At 43.5% G+C, this 16,122-nt stretch overlaps 2 protein-coding genes and 1 long non-coding RNA gene across 3 annotated transcripts; 1 reads left to right on the top strand and 2 right to left on the bottom strand.

The window, feature by feature from the left end:
* The first annotated feature begins 6 nt into the window (after window positions 1-6).
* Window positions 7-1,935, top strand: LOC131889284 (uncharacterized). Its single transcript, XR_009374193.1, has 3 exons — window positions 7-246; window positions 300-1,493; window positions 1,594-1,935. It is a non-coding gene; the product is annotated as an uncharacterized LOC131889284 (long non-coding RNA).
* A 101-nt stretch (window positions 1,936-2,036) lies between these two features.
* Window positions 2,037-10,226, bottom strand: LOC131889276 (elastase-1-like). Its single transcript, XM_059238357.1, has 4 exons — window positions 10,128-10,226; window positions 9,867-10,056; window positions 2,575-2,936; window positions 2,037-2,476 (listed from the first exon to the last, which is right to left on the bottom strand). Exons 1-4 carry the CDS (start codon window positions 10,149-10,151, stop codon window positions 2,219-2,221), a joined length of 834 nt encoding a protein of 277 aa, XP_059094340.1. The 5' UTR covers window positions 10,152-10,226; the 3' UTR covers window positions 2,037-2,218.
* Window positions 10,227-13,011: 2,785 nt separating this feature from the next.
* LOC131889281 (uncharacterized) lies at window positions 13,012-14,191 on the bottom strand. Its single transcript, XM_059238364.1, has 2 exons — window positions 13,992-14,191; window positions 13,012-13,927 (listed from the first exon to the last, which is right to left on the bottom strand). The coding sequence occupies exons 1-2, from the start codon at window positions 14,081-14,083 to the stop codon at window positions 13,654-13,656; spliced, it is 366 nt and encodes a 121-aa protein (XP_059094347.1). The 5' UTR covers window positions 14,084-14,191; the 3' UTR covers window positions 13,012-13,653.
* Window positions 14,192-16,122: the final 1,931 nt, after the last annotated feature.

The following is a 16,122-nucleotide window of genomic DNA, read 5'->3' as shown; positions in this document are numbered from 1 at the left end:
TCAGTGGGTAGGGCTCTGTCGGTTGAGATCCGACTGATTTGGCTTTCATGGCTAAAATTGGCGGGCGTGAAATGGACGAAAGAGCAGCCCAAAGTGGCTGGCTGGTCTGGAGGCTGGGGTCTCAAGGGTGTATGTACGTAGAGGACATGGGTAATGAGGTATTTGAATGTATGTATTTATAAGTACAAGTACTTTTACTACTATGTTTACTACTGTGTTAATCCCCAAAAAACACAACAAACCAAGGTTGTGTGATTGTTTACTACTGTGTTAATCCCCAAAAAACACAACAAACCAAGGTTGTGTGATTTTCAAAAATATATTGCGTGACGGGCCATCCTACGTCCTTCATAGAACAAATGCCAAGATTCATGTCTAAGACATAACAATTATGAAGAACACATGCAAGGAAAGTTTTGTATTGACGCCTGGAATGAACGAGAAGTCCCAAAGTCATCTCAAAATAGCTGAATCAACCTCCTGTTTCCGGCACTTGAATTCTGTTACTGACACGTTCTTGTTCTTGTTCCAGAAATCTCCCATCTATTTCCCATCAACCACCCATCATCGGATTGACATCGACCACCCGTCATGGCTTCTAACTACTCTTAATTCACTCATTTTTAGGTTTTGCCTGTTCTTTGCTTAATTTTCAGTTCAGTTTCTATCTGCACTAGTGGCCATGCTGATGGAGGACCTTTTGCGTGTAGCTGCCAACCCGGAGTCTGCGATCTTGTTCCTGAGAGATCGCCATTGCGTAAGGAGAGACGCACCATCCTGCCCCTGATGTCAACGGGTCATGACGTTGGTGAAGTTTGGCCAAAAGCGCTCGCCCACCTTCCAGTGCCCTAGCCACAAAGGGGAGCGTGTCTCTCAACTTAAAGGGTCTTTTTTGGAAAAGACTCACATTAGTCTCACAAAACACTTACGTTGGCTTGCCTGTGGTCTTACAAAACTTCTGTTTCAGACACATCTTTGCAAACTGGGGTTGCCGCCAAGGCTGTAGGTCAGTGGTTTTCCTTTTACTGGGACGTTTGTTCCCTTGGCTTGAGGAAAATCCTTACAAAATTGATAGTCCTGGTGTTATCGTGGAGATTGACGAGTCCGTGATTGCAAAGCGGAAATATCATCGTGGCCGAGTCGTCAGGCAGAGGTGGGTGTTCGGTGGATATAGTCCATCTACGAGGCAAGGTTTTCCCGTCATGGTGGATTGCAGGGATGCTGCCACATTGGAGGAAGAGATCCGTTCAAATATTCAACCAGGCTCCATCATAATCAGTGCCAAATAATTGATTCTTGCACGGGCATTCTTTTTTTGATGCATCAACATGTTATTATTTTTTGTTACAGGCTGGTTATAATGGAGTTGGGAGGATGAATGTGCAGCCTCCTTTTACACATGGTACTGTGAACCACTCGCAGAACTTTGTGAATCCAGCTAATGGAGCTTGCGCAAACCACATGGAGGTTTATTGGGAAAACGTGAAACAAAAGTAAGCAAAAGCAAGAACTAAACACGTCATAATCCCATACAAGAAGCCTTTCTATAGAGCAAAAACGAAACTTCTTCACTCTTTTTCATCTATTTTATAGAGGGTCAAAGCCATGAATGAGACCTCCAGCAACGTTCTTCCAAGTCATTTGGACGAGTTCATGTGGCGTGAAATACACCGAAGATTCTCTCTTGCTCCTTGGCAAGGCTACTATGGAATTTTGGCCATTCTTACCAGAAACTAACTTTGTGTCGTCAGCATAAGAAGAGAGACTGGCAGTAATAATTAGCTTTTGAGGCCTTAGGGAATGCCTGACTTGGCATCATGACAGATTCAAATAACTTGGAAGCATGAAGCTCTTACAAAAATTCTCGATCTTGAGAGGGGGGTGTTCAATGGAGTTTTCCTCATGACTCTAGATATATCTGACTATGGCATGGTCAATCAAACTTTACTTGTGTCGGAAAAATTAAACCTTGAACAAGTGTTCACTCAATATAACAGTCACATGGACTATGGAATGTAGTAATGAACATTTTTCGCTTTTTATAGGCTTGCAATTGTATGTATATTTCAATGGAACAAGAGATAGCAAGTGCGGGAAAAGATCAACTCTGACTCAGACACTTTGTTTGTTCATTGGGTGGATGCATCACCACTCACGACTTCATGTACGAACTTTTCTAGGTTCTCAAGGGTGACGAATGCTCCATTAGAAGCATTGCTTAAACAATAGCTCGAATCCAGGAGACATAGTGTGACACTCGAACAAGTACATTGGGACCTTGATCACAACCTTTATAATAGACATATGAGTTCACCCCATCCAGTTGAAAGCGTCCCCCGATAAATCTACCCGCAGAAGTTCCTGAGTCTCCAGAGCAGACGTTGGCATTGTATCTGGTAACACAGATCATCGTAAGAGGAGAAAAAGATCCGAAAAAACGGGAACACACACCACTATTTCTCGACACCATAACACCCTAAAAGGGACAATTCAAGAGAGATATGATTAACGTGCTCAAGACTTTGGTCCTTGGTATTTGTTGTCGATCAATCCAACCATCTCTTCCATACATACCTCTTTTAAAGCGGCTGATCCTGGTCCGTTGTTTGAAGTTGCTCCCCATCCAACCACAATAACTCCCCTATTATCGCCCAGATAGCTTCCCGGCAAGCAAGAGGGTTGGATCTTTCTGCTAAATCTCAATGGCCTTTGAACTTGGATCAAGGCAATGTCATTGTTGAGGGTACGTCTATCATAGGAAGGATGAACAATCCATCCTCTAGCCGCCTCAATAGCCTCACATTGGTAGTTCAAAAGGCAACCTGCGCGAACCTCCACTTGGACAGCATTATCCAAACAATGAGCTGCCGTCACCAACCACCAGTTGCTTATAATGGTAGATCCACAATACGAATTTTGTTGTTGTCCATTGACCACTACAAAAATAACATACGAGACCTGCTTCATTGCTGATCTTGAGTGCGGCCATTTTTAAAAAGTGCAATGCTTAGTCACTTCTTCAGGTTTATGAAGTAGTATAGTAGTTTGATGCTCTCCAAAATACACATTTCCTTACTCATACGCATGAATGCTGCTCTAATATTGTACAGTAGATACAATATATCTTGATCTCTCCAAGGCGTTTGATATGGTTCCCCATCAGGTCCTCATAAACAAATTGAAAGAAGTGGGTATCAAGGGCTATCTCTTGGATTGGATCACAAATTGGTTAAACAAAATGAAACAAAGGGTTGTCCTGAATGGAGTGTTCCTGCCTGGCTAAAGTGTGTCGAGATATTGGATATAGGTAGAGATCTAATAAATGACTTACTTGAAATACAGGCATGAGCTTGGACAAATGAGACTTATGTCCAGTCGGATACAGAAGTTGCATGTGTCTAACCTCATTCCTGTATATCAAGTAAGTTGTTTATTAGGTCTCTACCTAAATCCAATATCTCTACACACTTTAGCCAGGCAGAAACATGGTCCTTCCAAGCACATTTTTGCACTGTTACCCAACTGATTGAGCATTTAGAGCAGGTTGTTGAGGGACTGGAAAGACACAAGTCAGTTGATGTTGTCTATCTCGATTTCTATCTATCTTGACCAAGGCCTTTGATAAAGTAGATCATGGCTTTTTGTTGAATAGACTTCATGATCACCCAAACCATCTCGGAGGGACTCAGAGTAGAAAAGAGCGCCCTCCTTTATCAATGCACAAGAACTAGGCAGAGGACCCGACTAACAAATGGAGAGGGTGACCGAATTATGAATGATATTAACAACAATAATAATTTGGAATTGGAAAAGGATGCTTGAAGACGGAAAAGACAAGAAATGATGTTTAGGAGAGGGAACAAGGGATATAGTTGAAGAACAACCTCAAGTCTACAGTGGATATTGATCGCTCACGGAAGCCATGAAGGCCGCAAAAGGCGTGGGACCATGAGCATGGGCCCTTCTCCACATATATTCGGCCATGTACGATTTCAAGAGACGTTGTGACGTTCCAGCTTGCCTTTTGAGCTTCCTTTTAAACTGCATCTAGGTGCCCTCAATAGATTGGGTGTGAATTCTGTCGTCCAGGGGATCCACAAAATTCCGGTCGTGAATGATGACACTGTGTGAATAGATGCCACCATTGATTTGATCACTGTGGGCATAGCTTGCCCATCCATCGGACATGATGTGGGTTCCTGGCAAAATGTGCTCAACTATCGCTTCTTCAAGTGTGTCTCTGGTTCGATTGGGGACCTCGATCATAAAGCACCTTCCCGATCGTCTCTCTACCCCACCAAAAATCCATCGAGTTTGAGGCCAGCGACCCCTGTTGTATTTTGCTTTGGCGATGACGGTCTCGACAATCTCGGGTTCTTGCTCTCCATTCTCATAGATGAAAATTCCACCAATGACGGCTTGATTTTGATCCAAGTACTCCTATGGAAATTTCATATTTATGTTCATCTAAATTGAGCACATACATAGACAGCGTCTTCAATTACCTGACAAACATCTCAATGGAAATTGGCCCAGTCAACGCCTGTTTGGGAAGCCATGTCTCCAGACTCCGAATTGCAGTCCATTAATGGCCATCCTCACAGAGACTTCTATTTCCGATCAACCTTCTTTCAGCTAAAAAAAAATCAAGCTTTCTTCTTGATTTCTAGTTTTGTCCAACAAATCTTGGTATCGCAATCGTTCTTGCAACACCATATCACGCACGTCTCATAAGTTGCTGAGGTGGGATCACTTGTGTTTGATGCATGATGCCAGATTTAACTGAGGAAACATTTGTAGTAGAACCAAAGATGGGGCAACGGATTTTCCCGCCAAAGAAATTAATTCCCGAAAACGGGCTTACTTCCTGGTTCAAAACTCAACGTCTTGGTCACTCTCTCTTTTTTAACGGGCCTTCGAACTCATGAGAATCCAATCGACGAACTCCATGGTCAGTATCGTTTACCATGGCGTGCTCTCACTGAGATCTCGTCCCAAAGAAAGAGCGCTGCGTCTCTCAATGGCAAAATCACCAACTGCCACAAACGGGCCAAGGCCATCTTGACCGCGACCATCAAGCCCGGCCGCAGCGCCGCCGGCGCCGCCGCCACCACCACCACCACCGAACTCGCCGCCCTCCTCGACCAGATCTCACTGTATGACAGCCGCATTACTGATCATTTTGACTCCATATCTGAGATGGCGGACATGGCTGGTTTGGATGGCGACGAATTGGACACCAAGAGATGCTATAGCGCCGACATTGACGCCACACGCGCTGCTATCACGGATGGCATGGCCTCTCTTGCCCAGCTCACTAGTGAGCACACCAGGTCAGAGGCAGGCCTCCTAACCGCCACCGCCGCTGCCACCGCGCCGGCCACCGATCCCACGGCTGCCGGTATTGTCACTGGCGGCACCACCATGAAGGCCACCAACCTTCCTGACTTCTTGAAGCCGTTCCAGCTCACGCTGAAGGCCACCCCGGCCCAATTTGCCCTTTGGAAGGGCTCATTCAAAGTGTACTTCAAGGGCAACAACTTCCACCTGAACGACGTTAACACGCAAAGCCAGCTCTTCCTGAACTGCTTGGAGCAGGAGCTGGGTGCCCAGCTTCGACGAGCTACCACGCCCACCACGCTTGTCTTGGCCGTCACTGGCATTGCCACATGTTTTTCCGCATTACAGGACTATTTTGAAGAGGAATACCCATTGATCATGCGCCGAGCCGAGCTTTTTGATTGCAAGCAGAAGCCAAACCAGACCTAGGAAGCCTTCATCACTCTGCTTGCAGACCTTGCTGACCAGGCCGACGTCGACCACATCCCCTTGGCAGAATTGCTTGCTCAGTTGCAATCGCTGGGACTTACAACATGGAACTCAAGGGAGACTTTTTGAAGCTCCAAAAGCCGACCATGGCAGATTTGCGCACGGCGTCTGCAGCATTAAAAAGGTCAATAAAAATGTCAAGTCTGAGGTCGTTGTATACAAGGTCAAGGGCGCCAAGGCCGGCCCAGGCGCAGCCCAGAGGGGCGCTTCACAACGCGGAACCGCCTACTCCAAGGCCACTGCTGGGCCTAGGTGCACGGCTTGCAGGCAGGCTCACCTGACCATAGCTGAGTGCCCAGCAGTCAAAATCATCTGCTCTTTGAGGCATCATAGGCCACTACACCACTGGCCACAAGGGTGAGTTGCTCTGTGGCGCCGCCAAGGCCGGCAGCAAGCAGGCCACGGTGGCCGACAAAAAGGGCAGGGCCAAGCACGTCAAAGAGGCCCAGTACTTTTACTCTGACGATTCAGACATTGCTGGAAGCCCTTTAGCCAAGATTGGTTCTGTGAAGATCAATTGGGTCAAGCCATGCCCCACACCCCAGTCCTTCATGAGGGTGTACAATAAGCGCTCCAAGCGAGCTGCTGACATACCTGAGACCCCTGCCACAGGTGCGACAGTTAGCTGTATTGCGTGGAATGTTGTGCAGCAGGCTGGCTTCCATGTCGTTGCCCACAATCTCGCCATCAGCGCCTGCAACAACACGCCCATCTCGTGTGATGGCGTGATTGACGTGTGAATATTTTATGAGGGCGTCACAGTCAAGATCTCTGCAGTAGTTTTAAAAGTTTCAAGAACGAATTTCTGCTCTCATGCAAGGATTGCATTGAGCTTGGATTGGTCACGGCTTTCTTTCCCAGACAGATGCCCATCCCGACCACACCCAGGCGGACAAACCCCTGGACATGACGGCCAGGGCCGCTAAATCCAACGTCATTGACAGTGAGATGAGCCAATTTCAAGGTCATGGAGAAGTTTCCGAGACAGAACCCAAGACTTAACCTGCTGATACCATGGAGGCCATTATGACCGACTTTGACACCCAGGTGTCAACAAGGCCCTGCGCCTTGCCGCCCGGACACTATTCTGGCCAGGATTGCGCAATGAAGTCCAGCAACATGTCTCCCAGTGCATGGTGTGTCTGGCCGTCTGCCCATCTCAACCCCCCTAAGCCTGAAGTTGTGTCGGTTGCCACAGAACAAGTGGGCACATACTTGTTCCACTTTGAAGGCAGGGATTTCATCTTGTTTGTGGACAGGTTATCAGGATACCCATTTGTCAAGCAGCTCCGCGCCACTGCATCCAGGAACATCATTGACTTCCTATAGTCTATCATCCACTTCTTTGGGGCTCCCAAAGTAATCCGCACTGACGGTGGACCCCCAATTTTGTATTGAATTCAAAGATTTTGCGCCCAACACTCAATTATTGCGCAAACATCTTCGCCCTATCATCCTGAATTCAATGGGCTAGTGGAGGTCATTGTTCGCGAGGTGATGCGCCTCCTCAAAAAGTGTCAGATAACAGGCGAAAATTTCAGGCCGCAACTTGTAACATCTGCCGTTGGCTGCAGGCCTGTCGCCCGCCGAGGCGTTCCTCGGACGACGCCCCTGCTCCTCTGTGCCGCTGGTAGTCCCAGGCCCTGCGCCAGATCTCACAAGTTTTGCTGCTCAGCGGGCTGACGAAGCCCTCCATTGCCGCCGCGACCAGCAAGCATCTCTGCCCATACCTGCCCCAGGCGCCCGCGTCCTCGTCCAGAACCCAGACTCAAAGCGTTGGGATGACTGTGGCACTGTGATTGATTATGTTAACACGCGCTCTGCCACTGTCCTCTTCGACAGCAGACGTCAATCAGTGCGCATCTACAAATTCTTACCTGCCTTGCCTGCCCCAAGGATCGACCCACCCTGCCTGTAGCGCACAGGCCGGCCATGGACGACCCGACTCAGCGCTCTTGACGTCAACATTGTATGCCAAATTGTCTAGATTTGTGAAGGCTCTGTCCGGGTGTGTCTTTTGCTGCTTTTATTTCCTGGTACCAGCCACATTCAGTGTCAACCATTCCCTGCTGTAGTTTCTTTTCAAGGCCTTGCCAAGGGGCCCCTTTGGTAAACCTAGTTCCGCCGCTTCGCAACGCGGGAGGGGTGATATATTCGGAGATACACTCACGCAACCCCTAAGGCCCAAATTCTGAATTCGTATTTTCCCGCCACGTTCGAGTCTCAGCTGTGATACCAAAAAGTAAATAAAGACTCACTTTCTTGTTCAAGCCTCGACTAACGCGATTGTTTCCCGAGACCTCGACCTATTATAGGACTGACCAAGATTCCACTAGCTTTGCAAAGGAGTTAGAAATAATCTGCTCTTGAGTTACTAAGAGTAATATGGCCCTGAACGGATTTAAATTCCGCTCAACGACCTTTGGGTCAACTCCTTTGAATAATTTTATACGAACTAAAGCATCGTCATGAGAGAACCATACCCTGATCCCAAACGACTTGGAAAAGAGGCCTTAAGCCCCTCCTCTTCTTTGCTTAAGGTATGATATTGTACGTCTTCAAAAGCATTCATGAGCTTTGTCCCAACCCAAGATTTAGGGTCAATTCTAGTGACCGTAGAGGCTTAATGCGCGTATTGAGAGCTCCCTCAAGCCCTCGAGGACCCAGGATAGTTCGAACTAGGGACCCTGGATGCAAAGACCCGCGAGGTTGACTATGGGGACGTTTAGGCAAGCTCTGGCAGGTTCCTTTGTTTGCTGGTACCAGTAGCAGCGATGCAAGTTTGGAGCTTCAAACATGTTTTTGAGAAGTTGACCCTTCTTTCACATTACTATATGAGGAACGGTCAGCTTCGTTAAAACCAGTTCGAAACGCCAATTTTGCATCACTGGCATTGGCAGGCAAGTTTGTTTGCTGGTACCAGCGCTTGCCTAATGTCCGAATACGTCATAAATTTGACCAATCTGATTGGCCGCCAAATGTCAACAAACTTGGGCTTTGTCTGGCAACCTTGCCAACAGGGAGTCAGTCCCTTCCAAAAAGACCTAACACGTTTGTATTGCATAACAAGGCAAAGTTTTGAATAATTTATGACAAATTTGATTCACCTTGGGTTCAACCAACTTATTTCACAGCATTAGAGTGTCATTTGCCATTAGAGTCGCATCAGTATGGTACATCTCAATAAGACATAGTAGTCACGTTGATTTCTAGCATGCTGCCAGTGTCAATTTGGACTAAAGCGCTTCAAAAGATAAGAGTACATCCATTTTAAGAAATTACATTGGTCAGTATAAGGGGTCTTGTTTCTTGAGAGACTCAGGAAGTTCATGCGCCATAATGGTAATTTGCATAATGGAATGGGATATATATTAGCAATCTAATCTAAAGAAAAATGGGTTCAGAAGGTATTTAGAAAGTAACAAAACTATTTGTAATAAACAGAAATGTCAGGGTCATGAATCAGCTTCTTTGAGTAAAATTTTGCAGTGTCCTTGAAGAAAATATTTAATGATGCTCGTCATGATAGTACTTCCTCTGTTACAGGACATCAATTCAAAATTTGTTTGGAAACTTTTTAGTTCTCATGATGGCTTACATTTTTGAAGTGGAGCCACAAGTCAAACCTCGCGCGTCTCTACCAGGGTCTCTAGTTCGAACAATGAAGTCCACTTCTCTTCTTTCTCAGGCTCCTTCATTGTTTAATTTGCTTCCCTCTAATATTCGTAGGGAATACGTAGGCCTTATTGATCCTTTAGCATCTTTTAAGTCAGACTTGGACAAATTTTTCGATATCATTACAGATCAACTCTACATTCAAGGACCAGCTCTGTCTGCCAACTCTAATTCATTGGTGGACCAAGTATTATACAAAGATAAAAAGGTAATAAATAGACGAATTATAACCTTTCATTTTAATAGTACTGGGGTTTACATTCCCTGTAGCGGTTAAAAACCCGTGAAAAATCAAACCAAAAGAAAAAAAACGGTTAACTAACAAGCCTGCATCGTACCTTATGAAATGAAACACGCCTCACCTTTCCTGATCAAAAGATAAGAAGTCCATGGGTATTTGTGGGGTACAGCCACATTACCGCCAATAACTCGGCCAGGAAACGCAATGCCGCATCGCGACGGCAAAGATGAGGCCACTTTTGTCAAATTGGATCGGACAGTCTGGCTCTCATCGTCCTGGCCAAGGATTTGCTTAGCACAGGCGGTAAAGATCTACGTAAAGCAAGTTTGGATTTGAAGTTGGCTCTTGAAAAAATGCTCTTGAAAAATGTCTTTCAATTTACCAGCAACAGAAGGGTTAATTTCATGGTGAATTCCGCAGGTTGAATATGGCTCTTGGACGTGAATGCCGCCCCATTTATAGTCTCCTAACAGGATGCTTCTCACTCCAGCCAGACTCCTAAGCTTTATTGATCATTGTTCCATTATTGCCTTACAAAAAACGATATAATAGTATCTCATGATTGGTGTCAATTTGACTCTATTATGTTATTAAATAGTTTGACTGCCAAAGAGACCGGATAATTCAGTCACTTTGAAAACAGCATGCACATCTTTTGCGAATTTTGAAATGCAGGTAGTATTTGGATATCCCCAGGAGGGTCAGGCAAGGCTCTTAATTTGAATTTTGCGCGCACTTTCTTGACGTCTGTGGGCCCTCATGTGATTAAAATGTATTGCAAAATGGACTCCGGTCAGTTTTTTGTTACGACCAGCTGACTAGTCAGAGAAACAAACTCTGAGATTTTTTTTGGTTCCCGGGAGGCTGCCTGGTGTGTGCGATGGGGAATGGTTTTGAACACGTTAAGTTTCGTGATTCTCAAAAGAAAGTTCCGAATTCAGGGATCAGGAATATGAGGTTGATTGGGAATTTCAGTCAAAAACTTGTCCAGGTCTGACTTAAATCCTGCTACCGGATCAACGCCTTCATAGGCCCTACAAATATTTGAGGGCAGGAAATTGAATAAAGAAGGAGCCCGAGAAATTGTTTTAACTAGCCTGGACTCTCGAGGGCTTGAAGGTGCTCTCAAAACGCACATTACGCTTCTACGGTCACTACAATTAACCCTAAATCCTGTGTTGGGACAAAGCTCGTGAATGCTTTAGAAAACATACAATATCAGATACCTTTCGTACCTTCTCTGAATACTGTACAATCCCAACCTTTCTAACCTCTCCCAATACGGGAGCTCTCTCATATCCTCAATGTCCCTAGTAAAACATCTTTGGACCTGCTCAAGCTTTTGCAAACCTGCTGAACTCATTGGAGCCAAGATGGGCGAGGCATATTCAAGATGCGGCTGGACAATCGACTTGTATAGAGTTAGCACCGTGATACTACCTCTAGACTTACACGTGCAATATATCCAACCACATGTTTGAAAAGCTTTACCAACTGTCAACTGGATATGCTCATTGAACTTTCCATTGTCTTGGAGGGCTGCACCTAATCTTTCATGGATGAAACCTGCTGAATGCCCTTACCTTCTTCATCTAATAATGAAATGCTTTTATGAAGTTTTGAATATACTACCTTTAGGAAGGAATGAATTTGATTCATAGCAATGTAAAACTAATAATAAGGAGTTGCAACAGTTGTTTGTACAATATTTTAATGAAAATGTTCAACACACATAGTTATTGATTGTTATTGATAATGTGAAATGTTGTTTTTGGATGAGCAAACATAACAATTGGATTGTCCATATAAGATGCAAATTTGATCACTTTATGTATATATTTGTTATAAGATTTGTTGAAAATGATTAAAAAGTACATCTTTCAGGCTATTATGATTTTCGTGAAATTTGCAGAGACAGCTTAGTTCGATCTTTTTTTATGTTTTTAGAATACTCTTTTCCAAAAATTTGCCGTTATGGAAGTTTTAAAAAATGTAACACATTTTTTTTAGACTATGAAAATTGAAAAACTTTCCTTCTGATGATATTGAAAATTGATATCAATTGTTCTGGAAATGTTCACAGTTCCATTTCCAAACACTAATAAGTATGGTTCTGCTGGGAATGACAACTTTCTTGGTCATTCTATGTACAATGAAAATTCTAGTTGCATCATTTTTTGGCTTTCATTGATCACAAGCGGCCTTTTTGTGGCCTGAATATAGTTGAAAGAGCCTTTTTCAAAGTCATGCCAGGTGACTTCCAGGTATTACATTCGCATATTGTAGGAACGTAACAAAGTAACTTCTTGACAATGCCAGTGCTCAGGTCAGTGCTGCCAGATCCCTGGGCTTTGAACATGCCAGACTAGCTCCTGAAATATGCCAGATCAAAGTCGGAATATGCCAGTAAGTATGCCCCAAAGGAAAAACATCCCATATTTACAACTTTCTGCAACATGTAGAGGTCGTCATTACACTTCAGCTTGAATCACCACAAAAACTGACCTCTTGCAACAACATTTTAATGATTTAGAGCATGCAGTCAACTAGAAATTAATATCAGCTACATCTGAAGGGATTAGTCAGGGACTCTATATGCTTTAGTGTCCTTGGATTAGTTAGCTAAACGAGGTTTGGTTCGTTTTTTTAGTGTTCATCAATTTGTCAAATGTTGATTATTCTAATCATTCCTTATTTATTGGGCGTAAACGAAAATTTTAAATGGATTCAAAGCAAGAAGGGTAGTTGATGATATGATAGCTGGTAGATCCATTTGGTCAGAAATCGAAATCAAAATACGTATTTGACAAACCATTATGATTGGGTGGTTTCACCTGAAGACAGCTTGACAAACCATTATGATTGGGTGGTTTCACCTGAAGACAGCTAAGTGAAGAATTGTTTCTCATAAACGAAGTATTTGGAAATTGTTTGGCAACCTGTCTGGCAAAAAATATCTTGTGTAGACGCGCCTAAGGATGCTTAATAAAGCATCCTTATTAAGCATCTTGAACTCACACTACACATTGTGAGCACGAACATCCCTAGTTCTGCCTAGGAGTTTGGAGCGACATCTGGCGAACTGTAATCCACAACAGACAGAACGTGCCTCCCTTGACAGAAACCTTGACCGTGTACGTTTGGTTACAATCTAGTTACAATACATCGTCGGGAAGGCTTGATGTTTACTTCTCTCGCCCACAAACGACGAATTCGTCATACCTATCATCAGTTTTATCACACAAGAACATCTGATAACTTACATGATCGTACGGAACTTAACTTCCTCCAACTTAACCTTACCATGCGTAACCTAACCTTTCAGTTGCAAGGGCATAATCATGGAACTCGGCAGATTTGCGTTTGATAATAACGTGAAACAAGTACATCCATTTATGTGCTGGATATTTCTTGTTAGAAACGCGATTGAAAAAAAACTCAACTTAATCAGTAGCCACAGAATGTGCGTTCCAGAGCATTTCAATTTTCACAAGGGCAATTCCTGGTAAAATTTGAAAATGTTCTCTTTGATCATCATATTTTTACTACTTTATAATGGTTGGTACTGATTTTATAATTAATCAGCTAAAAAAGTGAAACATATTTTTGGAAGTTGGTGCTTTAGATTTTTTCCTTATATAACACGGGTACACAGGATACAGCAGAGTGCAAAATAAAAAAAAAAAAACATGATTTTATTCATTCTTCTTAGATCTGTCAGAGTGAACATTGAATAAATGCATAATCGCATTAACACGTGAAGGGAGATTGGTGGGAACCAGTGGGAACAGGCTAGCGAGTTATTTCAACAATTTTGGGATGGGCTGTAAGGATTAGAGAATGGTCTTTAAAGGTAAGGCAATGGGCTTTAAAGATTAGGGGATGGGCTTCACATGTTAATGCTGAAGTCACTCCTCCCTCTTGGATGCGGGAGTGGCTTCTTGTCTTGTTCTGACCTGCCTCTCGGACTCTATGGTGGCCATGGCTGCCGCGGAGGACACAGCATCAACGGCGGTAGCGACATCAAGCGTATTTTCGGTCCTGACTCTGGCCTTAATGGCAATAGCTTGGTCCTCGGCCGCCCTAATCAAGATCTCGGCTATGTCCTCCTTGACCCGGGTCACGGCCACGCGCATGTCCTCCCTAGCCCGGGTTGCCTCCAGTTGGGCCTTATATTTCTCTCTGGGGGAGATTATACAATCTTATTAGTATGACATTATTGTGGAATACTCTAAAAAATACGAACTCTCTCAGTAGGACGGCCTCAGGCTTGGCCTCCTTGGCCTCCATGGCCGACTCAGCTATGGCGACGGCCATTTCGGTGGCAGTAGGGGCCATTTCGCCGCAGTTTTGAATGATTTCCCTCGTGAAAAAGGCACATACTTAAATGTATGCGCACATCATATACATGGACCCTTAGTTTGTACTCCCCGGGCAAAATTCCCCCATGCATTACAGCTAGCCTTTGGCAATGGAAATAATTGACTAAAAATTAAAATAAGCTTTAAAACTAAAAAGTGTTTGGTCAAATAAACATCTATTTGTCTCTTCACTCTGCAGGGCAAGGTCCTAAACTACTAAACTTTTCATGACTTTGTTTTAAGTTTCTGTTACCTTTTTGGCCAATATCCACGACAATTTAACATATCATTTTGAACTAAATCAAAAGTTACATATCCAAGAATTCAAACTGGTCCCATTCAACATACATCTCAACATATCACTTTTAACGCTACAAACCTGGTTCTTGTACTCAACTTTTAGCTCAAGTTTCTTTTCTTTTCTTTTTACAGACTTACTTACCACTACTGGGGTTGGAATCCCAGCACTTTGAAACGAGAAATTTATTCATTTTACTTAACTTTTATTTCTATATATATTTGGAATACGGTATTGAATTTTATGGCCAAGGTACGAAACTGAAGATCTTGTCCATACTCCAGAAAAGAGCTATACGCTGGATAAATAATGCGAGGTGGTTTTCTCACACTGAATCTTTGTTTCATGAGTCCAAGCTCTTAAAATTGCAAGATTTGCGCACGCTTAAAATCGTTCAAGTGATGAGGCAGTCGTGCTTGCAAGAACTTCCACCATGCATCAATATTTTCAAATGGAAAAATAATCCTCGGCTTGGCGGTTAGAGAACAATTACTCCAGTTGCCAAGTCGGGACTTTTACAAAGACTACCGAACTTTGCTTTTCCCAACGAGTGGAATAATTTCAACCCTCCAGGCATCGATCTAACCAGAATTCAATTCACCCAAACAACTAGGGATTATCTCTTACAGAGGTACTCTATTGCTCCGTGCAAACTCAAAAATTGCTATGTATGCCAACAAAAATCCTAAGAAATGATTTTTATTTTTTATTACGATTATCAGCCGCTCAATCTCATCAAAACACTCCATGCACCAAATACAATTCTAAACTTATTAATTTTCCTCCCATTCCAAAGTCGTTTCGCATTTTCTAGTGAAAATAACAAATTAACACTGATAATATTTGCTTTGCTCTGTTTTTCATGTTCTTCGTTCTGTATCTTTTTCTTAGTCCCTTCTTTTCTTATAACTTCGAACCGATATGATTTCCTACAAGCATTTCAATTTCATTTTGTATTTCTTCCAACTCACGTTATCGTGTTGCATCTTGGCCTCTGCAACATTTATTGACTATCTATGTCATGTCTTCGTTAATTTGCCCAGGTCCTGGTGAAAACAAGCTTTTGCTTACCCAGAACCTGAGGAATTACATGCTCATGAAATTTTTGATGTATCAAGATGCTAACTCAAAGATAAAATGCCGACAATATTTAATCATGATCAAAGTGTTCCTGAAATAAATCTATCTTATCTTATTTTATCGATCAACGAATTAGAGTTGGCTTTCTACCCCAAATGAAACTTCTTAACCAATTGAGAACCTTGCCTTGGATCCCAATCTCATGGAGGTCAAGAAATTCAACGAGTTTGAACTTCATGATCTTCTAAAACACCTTCGCAATGTTCGAAGTGAGAGAAATCGGCCTATAATTACTGGGGAGCGGCTTATCGCCCCCTTTAAAAATTGGAACAACGTGAGCTAACTTTAGTGAAGAGGGAAACTTGCCCTGATCCAAGATGCAACGCATCAAGTACGAGAAAACAGGAGCAAGAACCAGTGAGCATCTCATCAGAAACTGAGATGTCACACCATCAGGACCAGGAGAGCTCAAGAGTCTGAAGTGCATGATGGCCTTTAATGCATCTTGATCTGTGACTACAAGATCATCTAAATGTTCAACTTGACAAGCCTTGCCATTCTCAACAAACTCATCAATAGAGTGATGGGCTGTTGCTCCTAAACTCAGTGGAGTGGAAAACACATTAGAGAACTGATCT

Source organism: Tigriopus californicus, chromosome 10 (genome assembly GCF_007210705.1).
Source record: "Tigriopus californicus strain San Diego chromosome 10, Tcal_SD_v2.1, whole genome shotgun sequence".
In the NCBI taxonomy this organism is placed as follows: Eukaryota; Metazoa; Arthropoda; class Copepoda; order Harpacticoida; family Harpacticidae; genus Tigriopus; species Tigriopus californicus.
Note: the sequence above shows the minus strand (reverse complement) of the source record. Positions and strands in the feature narration are given on the sequence as shown.

Bases quoted from the DNA above. Each gene is read 5' to 3' on its own strand.
- LOC131889281 (XM_059238364.1), bottom strand. From the start codon at position 14,083: ATGGCCCCTACTGCCACCGAAATGGCCGTCGCCATAGCTGAGTCGGCC. The intron at 13,928-13,991 runs GTTCGTATTTTT...AATCTCCCCCAG, and splicing joins GAGGCCGTCCTACTGAGAGA to AGAGAAATATAAGGCCCAAC.
- LOC131889276 (XM_059238357.1), bottom strand. From the start codon at position 10,151: ATGAAATTAACCCTTCTGTTGCTG. The intron at 10,057-10,127 runs GTAAATTGAAAG...TGCTTTACGTAG, and splicing joins AATTAACCCTTCTGTTGCTG to ATCTTTACCGCCTGTGCTAA. The intron at 2,477-2,574 runs GTATGTATGGAA...TGTCCCTTTTAG, and splicing joins GATCAGCCGCTTTAAAAGAG to GGTGTTATGGTGTCGAGAAA.